A 12,500-nucleotide genomic window follows, 5' to 3' on the forward strand; every position below is an offset into this window, starting at 1 on the left:
AGGACCACAAACTTCACCATCATCTGAGCTACGGAAGAAAACAGCGCCACCATAGCTCACCATAGCTCACACAGAGAGGGAGAGTGTTCTGATCAGTGGGTGAATATTGACAGGACTTGGTACAGAGAGGGGATGACGGCCGGTGGCCAGGGACCTAAGTCGTCAACCGCGCCTAGTCGGGACCTTTGGACCTTTGGAATCACGGTCACCTGTTGCTGACGGAAGCTGCCAAACCTCAGAAGAAGAAAGCTACCTGACCACAGGTGGCGCACACACACACACACACACACACACAGCTATGTTGACAACAGCTTAACAGTACCAAAGTATTTATCTAGTCAACAGGATGTCAATCACGCAAATTCAAGGGATTTTGTTCATCGATAAAAGTACAAGGCTCTCTTTTTTCCCAGACACACAGATAGACAGCTGTCTGACGCACACCAACACAGGGAAAGACAACCGTGCCCCCACCTGAACAAACGTGGCTGGCGCACCTGTCTCACCTGACACCTGTCTCACCTGTCTCTCCTGACACCTGTCTCTCTCTGTCTCTCCTGTCTCACCTGTCTCTCTGTCTCTCTCTGTCTCTCCTGTCTCTCTCCTGTCTCACCTGTCTCTCCTGTCTCTCCTGTCTCTCCTGTCTCTCCTGACACCTGTCTCTCTCTGTCTCTCCTGTCTCTCCTGTCTCTCCTGTCTCTCTCTGTCTCTCCTGTCTCACCTGTCTCACCTGTCTCTCCTGTCTCTCCTGTCTCTCTGTCTCTCCTGTCTCTCCTGTCTCTCTGTCTCTCCTGTCTCTCTCCTGTCTCTCCTGTCTCTCCTGTCTCTCTCTCTGTCTCTCTCTGTCTCTCCTGTCTCTCTCTGTCTCTCTCTGTCTCTCTCTGTCTCTCTCGTCTCTCCTGTCTCTCCTGTCTCTCTCTGTCTCTCTCTGTCTCTCTCGTCTCTCCTGTCTCTCCTGTCTCTCCTGTCTCACCTGTCTCTCTCTGTCTCTCTCTGTCTCTCTCTGTCTCTCTCTGTCTCTCTCTGTCTCTCTGTCTCTCTCTGTCTCTCCTGTCTCTCTCTCTCTGTCTCTCCTGTCTCTCCTGTCTCTCCTGTCTCTCTCTGTCTCTCTCTCTCTCTCTCTGTCTCTCTCTGTCTCTCCTGTCTCTCCTGTCTCTCCTGTCTCTCTCTGTCTCTCTCTGTCTCTCCTGTCTCTCTCTCTCTCCTGTCTCTCTCTGTCTCTCCTGTCTCTCTCTGTCTCTCCTGTCTCTCTGTCTCTCTCTGTCTCTCTCTGTCTCTCCTGTCTCTCTCTGTCTCTCTCTGTCTCTCCTGTCTCTCTCTGTCTCTCCTGTCTCTCCTGTCTCTCTCTGTCTCTCTCTCTCTCTCTCTCTCTCTCTCTGTCTCTCCTGTCTCTCCTGTCTCTCTCTGTCTCTCTCTGTCTCTCCTGTCTCTCTCTCTCTCCTGTCTCTCTCTGTCTCTCCTGTCTCTCTGTCTCTCTCTGTCTCTCTCTGTCTCTCCTGTCTCTCCTGTCTCTCCTGTCTCTCTCTGTCTCTCTGTCTCTCCTGTCTCTCTCTGTCTCTCCTGTCTCTCTCTGTCTCTCTCTCTCTCTGTCTCTCTCTGTCTCTCTCTGTCTCTCCTGTCTCTCCTGTCTCTCTCTCTCTCTGTCTCTCTCTGTCTCTCTCTGTCTCTCCTGTCTCTCCTGTCTCTCTCTGTCTCTCTCTGTCTCTCCTGTCTCTCTCTGTCTCTCTCTGTCTCTCCCTGTCTCTCCTGTCTCTCTCTGTCTCTCTCTGTCTCTCTCTGTCTCTCTCTGTCTCTCTCTGTCTCTCTGTCACTCCTGTCTCTCTCTGTCTCTCCTGTCTCTCTCTGTCTCTCTGTCTCTCCTGTCTCTCTCTGTCTCTCTCTGTCTCTCCTGTCTCTCCTGTCTCTCCTGTCTCTCTCTCTCTCTCTCTCTCTCCTGTCTCACCTGTCTCTCTCTGTCTCTCCTGTCTCTCTGTCTCTCCTGTCTCTCTCTGTCTCTCTCTGTCTCTCCTGTCTCTCTCTGTCTCTCCTGTCTCTCTCTGTCTCTCCTGTCTCTCCTGTCTCTCTCTGTCTCTCTCTGTCTCTCCTGTCTCTCTCTGTCTCTCCTGTCTCTCCTGTCTCTCCTGTCTCACCTGTCTCTCCTGTCTCACCTGTCTCTCTCTGTCTCTCCTGTCTCACCTGTCACCCCTGACCCTGACGTTGACAGCTGAGCTCCACCGTGACCGGGACCAGTAGTACCAGTAGTGACAGTTACGAGCCAACAAGCCGGTAAACTAAACCAGCCGAGGTGAACAGTCTGTCTGGTTAACAGTCTCTCTCTGGTTAACAGTCTCTGTGGTTAACAGTCTCTCTGGTTAACAGTCTCTCTGGTTAACAGTCTCTCTGGTTAACAGTCTCTCTGGTGAACAGTCTCTGTGGTTAACAGTCTCTCTGGTTAACAGTCTCTCTCTGGTTAACAGTCTCTCTGGTTAACAGTCTCTCTGGTTAACAGTCTCTCTGGTTAACAGTCTCTGTGGTTAACAGTCTCTCTGGTTAACAGTCTCTCTCTGGTTAACAGTCTCTCTGGTTAACAGTCTCTCTGGTTAACAGTCTCTCTCTGGTTAACAGTCTCTCTCTGGTTAACAGTCTCTCTGGTTAACAGTCTCTCTGTGGTTAACAGTCTCTCTGGTTAACAGTCTGTCTGGTTAACAGTCTCTGTGGTTAACAGTCTCTCTGGTTAACAGTCTCTCTGGTTAACAGTCTCTCTCTGGTTAACAGTCTCTCTCTGGTTAACAGTCTCTCTGGTTAACAGTCTCTGTGGTTAACAGTCTCTCTGGTTAACAGTCTCTCTCTGGTTAACAGTCTCTGTGGTTAACAGTCTCTCTGGTTAACAGTCTCTGTGGTTAACAGTCTGTCTGGTTAACAGTCTCTCTGGTTAACAGTCTCTCTCTGGTTAACAGTCTCTCTGGTTAACAGTCTCTCTCTGGTTAACAGTCTCTCTGGTTAACAGTCTCTGTGGTTAACAGTCTGTCTGGTTAACAGTCTCTCTCTGGTTAACAGTCTCTCTCTGGTTAACAGTCTCTCTCTGGTTAACAGTCTCTCTCTGGTTAACAGTCTCTCTGGTTAACAGTCTCTCTCTGGTTAACAGTCTCTCTCTGGTTAACAGTCTGTCTGGTTAACAGTCTCTCTGTGGTTAACAGTCTCTCTCTGGTTAACAGTCTCTCTGTGGTTAACAGTCTCTCTCTGGTTAACAGTCTCTCTGGTTAACAGTCTCTCTGGTTAACAGTCTCTCTCTGGTTAACAGTCTGTCTGGTTAACAGTCTCTCTGTGGTTAACAGTCTCTCTGGTTAACAGTCTCTCTCTGGTTAACAGTCTCTCTCTGGTTAACAGTCTCTCTCTGGTTAACAGTCTCTCTGGTTAACAGTCTCTCTGGTTAACAGTCTCTCTGGTTAACAGTCTCTCTCTGGTTAACAGTCTCTCTGGTTAACAGTCTCTCTCTGGTTAACAGTCTCTCTGGTTAACAGTCTCTCTGGTTAACAGTCTCTCTGGTTAACAGTCTCTCTCTGGTTAACAGTCTCTCTCTGGTTAACAGTCTCTCTCTGGTTAACAGTCTCTCTGGTTAACAGTCTCTCTCTGGTTAACAGTCTCTCTGGTTAACAGTCTGTCTGGTTAACAGTCTCTCTCTGGTTAACAGTCTCTCTGGTTAACAGTCTCTCTGGTTGACAGTCTCTCTCTGGTTAACAGTCTCTCTCTGGTTAACAGTCTCTCTGGTTAACAGTCTCTGTGGTTAACAGTCTCTGTGGTTAACAGTCTGTCTGGTTAACAGTCTCTCTCTGGTTAACAGTCTCTCTGTGGTTAACAGTCTCTGTGGTTAACAGTCTGTCTGGTTAACAGTCTCTCTCTGTGGTTAACAGTCTCTCTGTGGTTAACAGTCTGTCTGGTTAACAGTCTCTCTCTGGTTAACAGTCTCTCTCTGGTTAACAGTCTCTCTGGTTAACAGTCTCTCTCTGGTTAACAGTCTCTCTGGTTAACAGTCTCTGTGGTTAACAGTCTCTGTGGTTAACAGTCTGTCTGGTTAACAGTCTCTCTGGTTAACAGTCTCTGTGGTTAACAGTCTCTCTGGTTAACAGTCTCTCTGGTTAACAGTCTCTCTGGTTAACAGACTCTCTGGTTAACAGTCTCTCTGGTTAACAGTCTCTCTCTGGTTAACAGTCTCTCTGTGGTTAACAGTCTCTCTGGTTAACAGTCTCTCTCTGGTTAACAGTCTCTCTGGTTAACAGTCTCTCTCTGGTTAACAGTCTCTCTGTGGTTAACAGTCTCTCTGGTTAACAGTCTCTCTCTGGTTAACAGTCTCTCTGGTTAACAGTCTCTCTGGTTAACAGTCTCTCTGGTTAACAGTCTCTCTCTGGTTAACAGTCTCTCTGGTTAACAGTCTCTCTGGTTAACAGTCTCTCTCTGGTTAACAGTCTCTGTGGTTAACAGTCTCTCTGGTTAACAGTCTCTCTGGTTAACAGTCTCTCTCTGGTTAACAGTCTCTCTGGTTAACAGTCTCTGTGGTTAACAGTCTCTCTCTGGTTAACAGTCTCTCTGGTTAACAGTCTCTCTGGTTAACAGTCTCTCTGGTTAACAGTCTCTGTGGTTAACAGTCTCTCTGGTTAACAGTCTCTCTCTGGTTAACAGTCTCTCTGGTTAACAGTCTCTCTCTGGTTAACAGTCTCTGTGGTTAACAGTCTCTCTGGTTAACAGTCTCTCTGGTTAACAGTCTCTATCTGGTTAACAGTCTCTCTCTGGTTAACAGTCTCTCTGGTTAACAGTCTCTGTGGTTAACAGTCTCTCTGGTTAACAGTCTCTCTCTGGTTAACAGTCTCTCTCTGGTTAACAGTCTCTCTCTGGTTAACAGTCTCTCTGGTTAACAGTCTCTCTGGTTAACAGTCTCTCTGGTTAACAGTCTCTCTCTGGTTAACAGTCTCTCTCTGGTTAACAGTCTCTCTGGTTAACAGTCTCTGTGGTTAACAGTCTCTCTGGTTAACAGTCTCTGTGGTTAACAGTCTCTCTGGTTAACAGTCTCTCTGGTTAACAGTCTCTCTCTGGTTAACAGTCTCTCTCTGGTTAACAGTCTCTCTCTGGTTAACAGTCTCTGTGGTTAACAGTCTCTCTGGTTAACAGTCTCTCTCTGGTTAACAGTCTCTCTGTGGTTAACAGTCTCTCTCTGGTTAACAGTCTCTCTCTGGTTAACAGTCTCTCTCTGGTTAACAGTCTCTCTGGTTAACAGTCTCTCTCTGGTTAACAGTCTCTCTGGTTAACAGTCTGTCTGGTTAACAGTCTCTCTGGTTAACAGTCTCTCTCTGGTTAACAGTCTGTCTGGTTAACAGTCTCTCTGGTTAACAGTCTCTCTGGTTAACAGTCTGTCTGGTTAACAGTCTCTCTGGTTAACAGTCTCTCTCTGGTTAACAGTCTCTCTCTGGTTAACAGTCTCTCTCTGGTTAACAGTCTCTCTCTGGTTAACAGTCTGTCTGGTTAACAGTCTCTCTGGTTAACAGTCTGTCTGGTTAACAGTCTCTCTCTGGTTAACAGTCTCTCTCTGGTTAACAGTCTCTGTGGTTAACAGTCTCTCTCTGGTTAACAGTCTCTCTGGTTAACAGTCTCTCTGGTTAACAGTCTCTCTGGTTAACAGTCTCTCTCTGGTTAACAGTCTGTCTGGTTAACAGTCTCTCTGGTTAACAGTCTGTCTGGTTAACAGTCTCTCTCTGGTTAACAGTCTCTGTGGTTAACAGTCTCTGTGGTTAACAGTCTCTGTGGTTAACAGTCTCTCTCTGGTTAACAGTCTCTCTCTGGTTAACAGTCTCTCTCTGGTTAACAGTCTCTCTCTGGTTAACAGTCTCTCTCTGGTTAACAGTCTCTCTGGTTAACAGTCTCTCTGGTTAACAGTCTCTCTCTGGTTAACAGTCTCTCTGGTTAACAGTCTCTCTCTGGTTAACAGTCTCTCTGGTTAACAGTCTCTCTGGTTAACAGTCTCTCTGGTTAACAGTCTGTCTGGTTAACAGTCTCTCTCTGGTTAACAGTCTCTCTCTGGTTAACAGTCTCTCTCTGGTTAATAGTCTCTCTCTGGTTAACAGTCTCTCTGGTTAACAGTCTCTCTGGTTAATAGTCTCTCTCTGGTTAACAGTCTCTCTCTGGTTAACAGTCTCTCTCTGGTTAACAGTCTGTCTGGTTAACAGTCTCTCTGGTTAACAGTCTCTCTCTGGTTAACAGTCTCTCTCTGGTTAACAGTCTCTCTGGTTAACAGTCTGTCTGGTTAACAGTCTCTCTGGTTAACAGTCTCTCTGGTTAACAGTCTCTGTGGTTAACAGTCTCTCTGGTTAACAGTCTCTCTCTGGTTAACAGTCTCTCTCTGGTTAACAGTCTCTCTCTGGTTAACAGTCTCTCTCTGGTTAACAGTCTCTCTCTGGTTAACAGTCTCTCTCTGGTTAACAGTCTCTCTCTGGTTAACAGTCTCTCTCTGGTTAACAGACTCTCTGTGGTTAACAGTCTCTCTCTGGTTAACAGTCTCTCTGGTTAACAGTCTCTCTGGTTAACAGTCTCTCTGGTTAACAGTCTCTCTGGTTAACAGTCTGTCTGGTTAACAGTCTCTGTGGTTAACAGTCTCTCTCTGGTTAACAGTCTCTCTGGTTAACAGTCTCTCTGGTTAACAGTCTCTCTGGTTAACAGTCTCTCTCTGGTTAACAGTCTCTCTCTGGTTAACAGTCTCTCTCTGGTTAACAGTCTCTCTCTGGTTAACAGTCTCTCTCTGGTTAACAGTCTCTCTCTGGTTAACAGTCTCTCTCTGGTTAACAGTCTCTCTGTGGTTAACAGTCTCTCTGGTTAACAGTCTGTCTGGTTAACAGTCTCTCTGGTTAACAGTCTCTCTCTGGTTAACAGTCTCTCTGGTTAACAGTCTCTCTCTGGTTAACAGTCTCTGTGGTTAACAGTCTCTCTCTGGTTAACAGTCTCTCTGGTTAACAGTCTGTCTGGTTAACAGTCTCTGTGGTTAACAGTCTCTCTCTGGTTAACAGTCTCTCTCTGGTTAACAGTCTCTCTCTGGTTAACAGTCTCTCTGGTTAACAGTCTGTCTGGTTAACAGTCTCTCTGGTTAACAGTCTCTCTCTGGTTAACAGTCTGTCTGGTTAACAGTCTCTCTCTGGTTAACAGTCTCTCTGGTTAACAGTCTCTCTCTGGTTAACAGTCTCTCTGGTTAACAGTCCCTCTCTGGTTAACAGTCTCTCTCTGGTTAACAGTCTCTCTCTGGTTAACAGTCTCTCTGGTTAACAGTCTGTCTGGTTAACAGTCTCTGTGGTTAACAGTCTCTCTGGTTAACAGTCTCTCTGGTTAACAGTCTCTCTCTGGTTAACAGTCTCTCTGGTTAACAGTCTCTCTCTGGTTAACAGTCTCTCTCTGGTTAACAGTCTCTCTGGTTAACAGTCTGTCTGGTTAACAGTCTCTCTGGTTAACAGTCTCTCTGGTTAACAGTCTCTCTGGTTAACAGTCTCTCTGGTTAACAGTCTCTCTGGTTAACAGTCTCTCTCTGGTTAACAGTCTCTCTCTGGTTAACAGTCTCTCTGGTTAACAGTCTCTCTCTGGTTAACAGTCTCTCTGGTTAACAGTCTCTGTGGTTAACAGTCTCTCTGGTTAACAGTCTCTCTGGTTAACAGTCTCTCTGGTTAACAGTCTGTCTGGTTAACAGTCTCTCTGGTTAACAGTCTCTCTGGTTAACAGTCTCTCTCTGGTTAACAGTCTCTCTCTGGTTAACAGTCTCTCTGGTTAACAGTCTCTCTCTGGTTAACAGTCTCTCTGGTTAACAGTCTGTCTGGTTAACAGTCTCTCTGGTTAACAGTCTCTCTCTGGTTAACAGTCTCTCTCTGGTTAACAGTCTCTCTCTGGTTAACAGTCTCTCTGGTTAACAGTCTCTCTCTGGTTAACAGTCTCTCTCTGGTTGACAGTCTCTCTGGTTAACAGTCTCTCTGGTTAACAGTCTCTGTGGTTAACAGTCTCTCTCTGGTTAACAGTCTCTCTCTGGTTAACAGTCTCTCTGGTTAACAGTCTCTCTGGTTAACAGTCTCTCTCTGGTTAACAGTCTCTCTGGTTAACAGTCTCTCTGGTTAACAGTCTCTCTGGTTAACAGTCTCTGTGGTTAACAGTCTCTCTGTGGTTAACAGTCTCTCTGGTTAACAGTCTCTGTGGTTAACAGTCTCTCTCTGGTTAACAGTCTCTCTGGTTAACAGTCTCTCTCTGGTTAACAGTCTCTCTGGTTAACAGTCTCTCTGGTTAACAGTCTCTCTGGTTAACAGTCTCTGTGGTTAACAGTCTCTCTGGTTAACAGTCTGTCTGGTTAACAGTCTCTCTGGTTAACAGTCTCTCTGGTTAACAGTCTGTCTGGTTAACAGTCTCTCTGGTTAACAGTCTCTCTGGTTAACAGTCTCTCTCTGGTTAACAGTCTCTCTGGTTAACAGTCTCTCTGTGGTTAACAGTCTCTCTGGTTAACAGTCTCTCTGGTTAACAGTCTGTCTGGTTAACAGTCTCTCTCTGGTTAACAGTCTCTCTGGTTAACAGTCTCTCTCTGGTTAACAGTCTCTGTGGTTAACAGTCTCTCTGGTTAACAGTCTCTCTGGTTAACAGTCTGTCTGGTTAACAGTCTCTCTCTGGTTAACAGTCTCTCTGGTTAACAGTCTCTCTCTGTGGTTAACAGTCTCTCTCTGGTTAACAGTCTCTCTGGTTAACAGTCTGTCTGGTTAACAGTCTCTCTGGTTAACAGTCTCTCTCTGGTTAACAGTCTCTCTCTGGTTAACAGTCTGTCTGGTTAACAGTCTCTCTGGTTAACAGTCTCTGTGGTTAACAGTCTCTCTCTGGTTAACAGTCTCTCTCTGGTTAACAGTCTCTCTCTGGTTAACAGTCTCTCTCTGGTTAACAGACTCTCTCTGGTTAACAGTCTCTCTGGTTAACAGTCTCTCTGGTTAACAGTCTCTCTCTGGTTAACAGTCTCTCTCTGGTTAACAGTCTCTCTCTGGTTAACAGTCTCTCTCTGGTTAACAGACTCTCTCTGGTTAACAGTCTCTCTGGTTAACAGTCTCTCTGGTTAACAGTCTCTCTGGTTAACAGTCTCTGTGGTTAACAGTCTCTCTCTGGTTAACAGTCTCTCTCTGGTTAACAGTCTCTCTGGTTAACAGTCTCTGTCTGGTTAACAGTCTGTCTGGTTAACAGTCTCTCTGGTTAACAGTCTCTCTGGTTAACAGTCTCTCTGGTTAACAGTCTCTCTGGTTAACAGTCTCTCTCTGGTTAACAGTCTCTCTCTGGTTAACAGTCTGTCTGGTTAACAGTCTGTCTGGTTAACAGTCTCTGTGGTTAACAGTCTCTCTCTGGTTAACAGTCTCTCTGGTTAACAGTCTCTCTGGTTAACAGTCTCTCTGGTTAACAGTCTCTCTCTGGTTAACAGTCTCTCTGGTTAACAGTCTGTCTGGTTAACAGTCTCTCTCTGGTTAACAGTCTCTCTGGTTAACAGTCTCTCTGTGGTTAACAGTCTCTCTGGTTAACAGTCTCTCTGGTTAACAGTCTCTCTGGTTAACAGTCTCTCTGGTTAACAGTCTCTCTCTGGTTAACAGTCTGTCTGGTTAACAGTCTCTCTCTGGTTAACAGTCTCTCTGGTTAACAGTCTCTCTCTGGTTAACAGTCTGTCTGGTTAACAGTCTCTCTCTGGTTAACAGTCTCTGTCTGGTTAACAGTCTCTCTCTGGTTGACAGTCTGTCTGGTTAACAGTCTCTCTCTGGTTAACAGTCTCTCTGGTTAACAGTCTCTCTCTGGTTAACAGTCTCTCTGGTTAACAGTCTCTCTGGTTAACAGTCTCTCTGGTTGACAGTCCAGCCCAGCTGATCAACCCAACACAACAGCTCGGTGTCTGTCTGGACCTGAGCAGCAGACGTTAAACCCACCTGGTCCCGGAGCTTCAGCACCACCATGGTCCTCCCGGGGCAGCAGGCTCTCTACCGGTCAGGACTCCCGGGGCAGCAGCCTCTCTACCGGTCAGGACTCCCGGGGCAGCAGCCTCTCTCCCGGTCAGGACTCCCGGGACAGCAGCCTCTCTACCGGTCAGGACTCCCGGGACAGTAGCCTCTCTACCGGTCAGGACTCCCGGGGCAGCAGCCTCTCTACCGGTCAGGACTCCCGGGGCAGCAGCCTCTCTACCGGTCAGGACTCCCGGGGCGGCAGCCTCTCTACCGGTCAGGACTCCCGGGACAGCAGCCTCTCTACCGGTCAGGACTCCCGGGACAGTAGCCTCTCTACCGGTCAGGACTCCCGGGGCAGCAGCCTCTCTACCGGTCATCCACCTAACCTCCGGTTGGCACTCCGGTCCCAGAGTCCAAGTCTCCGCTAATATGTGTGACAGTGTAACATTGTATCAGCTGCTGAGTGTTGCCACATTGTAACTTCTCAACATTCTAACATGGTTACAATGTAACACTCTCTGGCTGTTTCCTTCCTGTGAGGAGACGGACAAACTCTCCACAACAACACTAGACTAGCTATAGACCCGCCAGCTACAAGGCTGCTGATTGGCTGATGGAAGCAGCGACTAGGAGCAACGAGGACGCTGGTTGGTCAGACTGGACCTGGGAATGATCACATCTACCAGGGGGGTGTCGCACCAACGGCGCTACAGAAGAAGGACAATCCAGGCTTAGTTTTTTTTATAAATCCCGCGAGATTTATATTTTAATAAGAAATCAGGTTTATATTGATAGGTCTCGCGAGACTCAACAAAATAAGCCTAGTTTTCCTTTTAGCAACGTTGATGGAACACCCCCCTGGTTTAACAGGACACACACCCCTGGTTTAACAGGACACATTCAGGGATGAGTTCATTGATTCACACTCTCTGTGTGACCCTCTCTGTGTGACCCTCTCTGTGTGACCCTCTCTGTGTGACCCTCTCTGTGTGACCCTCTCTGTGTGACCCTCTCTGTGTGACTATGTACATACCTGTACATACTTTGTGTTTTGTCCCCCGCCCCCACCTGTGGTGTATGTCCCCACCTGTCCTACCCGCTGTACATACCTGATGTTTTGTTGTATTGTTCTTCCCATGATGGATGTATGTTTATCTTGTAGATAGTACTAGTTATTTGTCTGTATTATCTTGTAGATAGTACTAGTTTTTTTTGTCTGTCTTACATGTAACGATGAATTGAGTATCAAGGACCCCAATTGAAATAAGCCAGTGGCTTTCTTGGGTTTTTATCCTGTTAGTTGACCTTGTATGTAATATGTACTTTCATGTACCTACTTCTGCAAATCTTCTAATAAAGTTTTCAATCAATCAATCAATCAAAAACCAGCAGTGCAGACAGATTCATATAAACTTAAGGATGATCCAATAGCAGCCTGACACACTGCCAAATGACTTTTTGCATTTGACCACTCAAATGAATTAGAGCCTGGTGATGTCATCTGTTAGATAATACAGGTCAGATATCTCCACTGATTGACAACTGTTCACTGTGTGTGAAGTTATAACTCAGGAACTGCTTGTGTTCAGTGTAGGCACAATTAAACTGCAATGCAACTCCATCATTCCCAGACAGACATATCACTAGCCAGCACTGGCGGACTCAGAGGGGGGGCAGGGGGGGCGACCGCCCCTCCTGGTGCACCCACGGTTGAAAAACGTCCCGCTTAAGTGCCCTTTTGAGTGGCGAAAATGAGAGGATGTGCCCTATTGGCTGCCCTTCCAATGGTCTAAACGTGACCATGTGCACTGATGGGGTCCCATGTTGTGCAGTAGGTGCCCTTTTTTTCTTTTCGCCCCCCCCTGCCCTTCAAACAGCCTGAGTCCGCCACTGATTCCCAGTGATGTTCGGAGGAATGTGTGAAGTTCCATGAACGTGTGTAAAACAACGTCTGACTGTCCTGACGTCTCAGGTCGGGTGATTGACAGGCTGGCTGGGCAGAGGACAGCCTATTCATAGCAGAAGGGCCGTCATCTGATCACACTGACCTTTCAAACGGGGGCTTTTTAACATGGCGACATTCCTCATGGATGTATATGACAGTAGATCCCGGACAGACAGCCTCCTCAGGAAGCCTGAATACGAGCCGAGGCGTTAATTGGCTCAATTAAGCTGAATGGAAAACGCACGAAGACCATCTCGCCGCAGATTGGTCACATTATGTAATTGGCCTGTTTTTATCACTAGCTTTAGATAAATACAAATAAAAAAACTAAACAAACAAACAAAAAACAGCCCCTAGCGTGAGAAGCAGTGTGTTGTTGTAATTAGGATTACAGGTTATAGGGAATATAGGGGGTTGAGTAAATTAGCATAAAACTCAGGTTTTACCCCCTGCTGTGATCTTATTTAAACACATGGCATTAGAAAAACGTGTGTGTGTGTATGTATGTGTACTGTAGACTTAGCTGGGGGGTCCAGAATTACAGCCAGCATCATACTCTAGTATATAGTCTAGGGCGGCTCTGCACCAGAGGTAAGTGTGTCTGT

General features: G+C 46.7%; 1 protein-coding gene across 1 annotated transcript in view; it reads right to left on the bottom strand.

Moving 5' to 3' along the window:
- Window positions 1-9,962, bottom strand: part of LOC308154551 (serine/threonine-protein phosphatase 6 regulatory ankyrin repeat subunit A-like) — a gene marked incomplete at both ends in the record, with an annotated part of 32,560 nt that extends 22,598 nt beyond the window's left edge. Inside the window, 1 exon segment of the mRNA XM_080527694.1 lies at window positions 9,936-9,962. Within this exon segment, the coding sequence (XP_080383820.1) occupies window positions 9,936-9,962 (27 nt within the window).
- Window positions 9,963-12,500: the final 2,538 nt, after the last annotated feature.

This window comes from Nansenia antarctica (genome assembly GCF_963989245.1).
Source record: "Nansenia antarctica genome assembly, chromosome: 3".
NCBI classification, from domain to species: Eukaryota; Metazoa; Chordata; class Actinopteri; order Argentiniformes; family Microstomatidae; genus Nansenia; species Nansenia antarctica.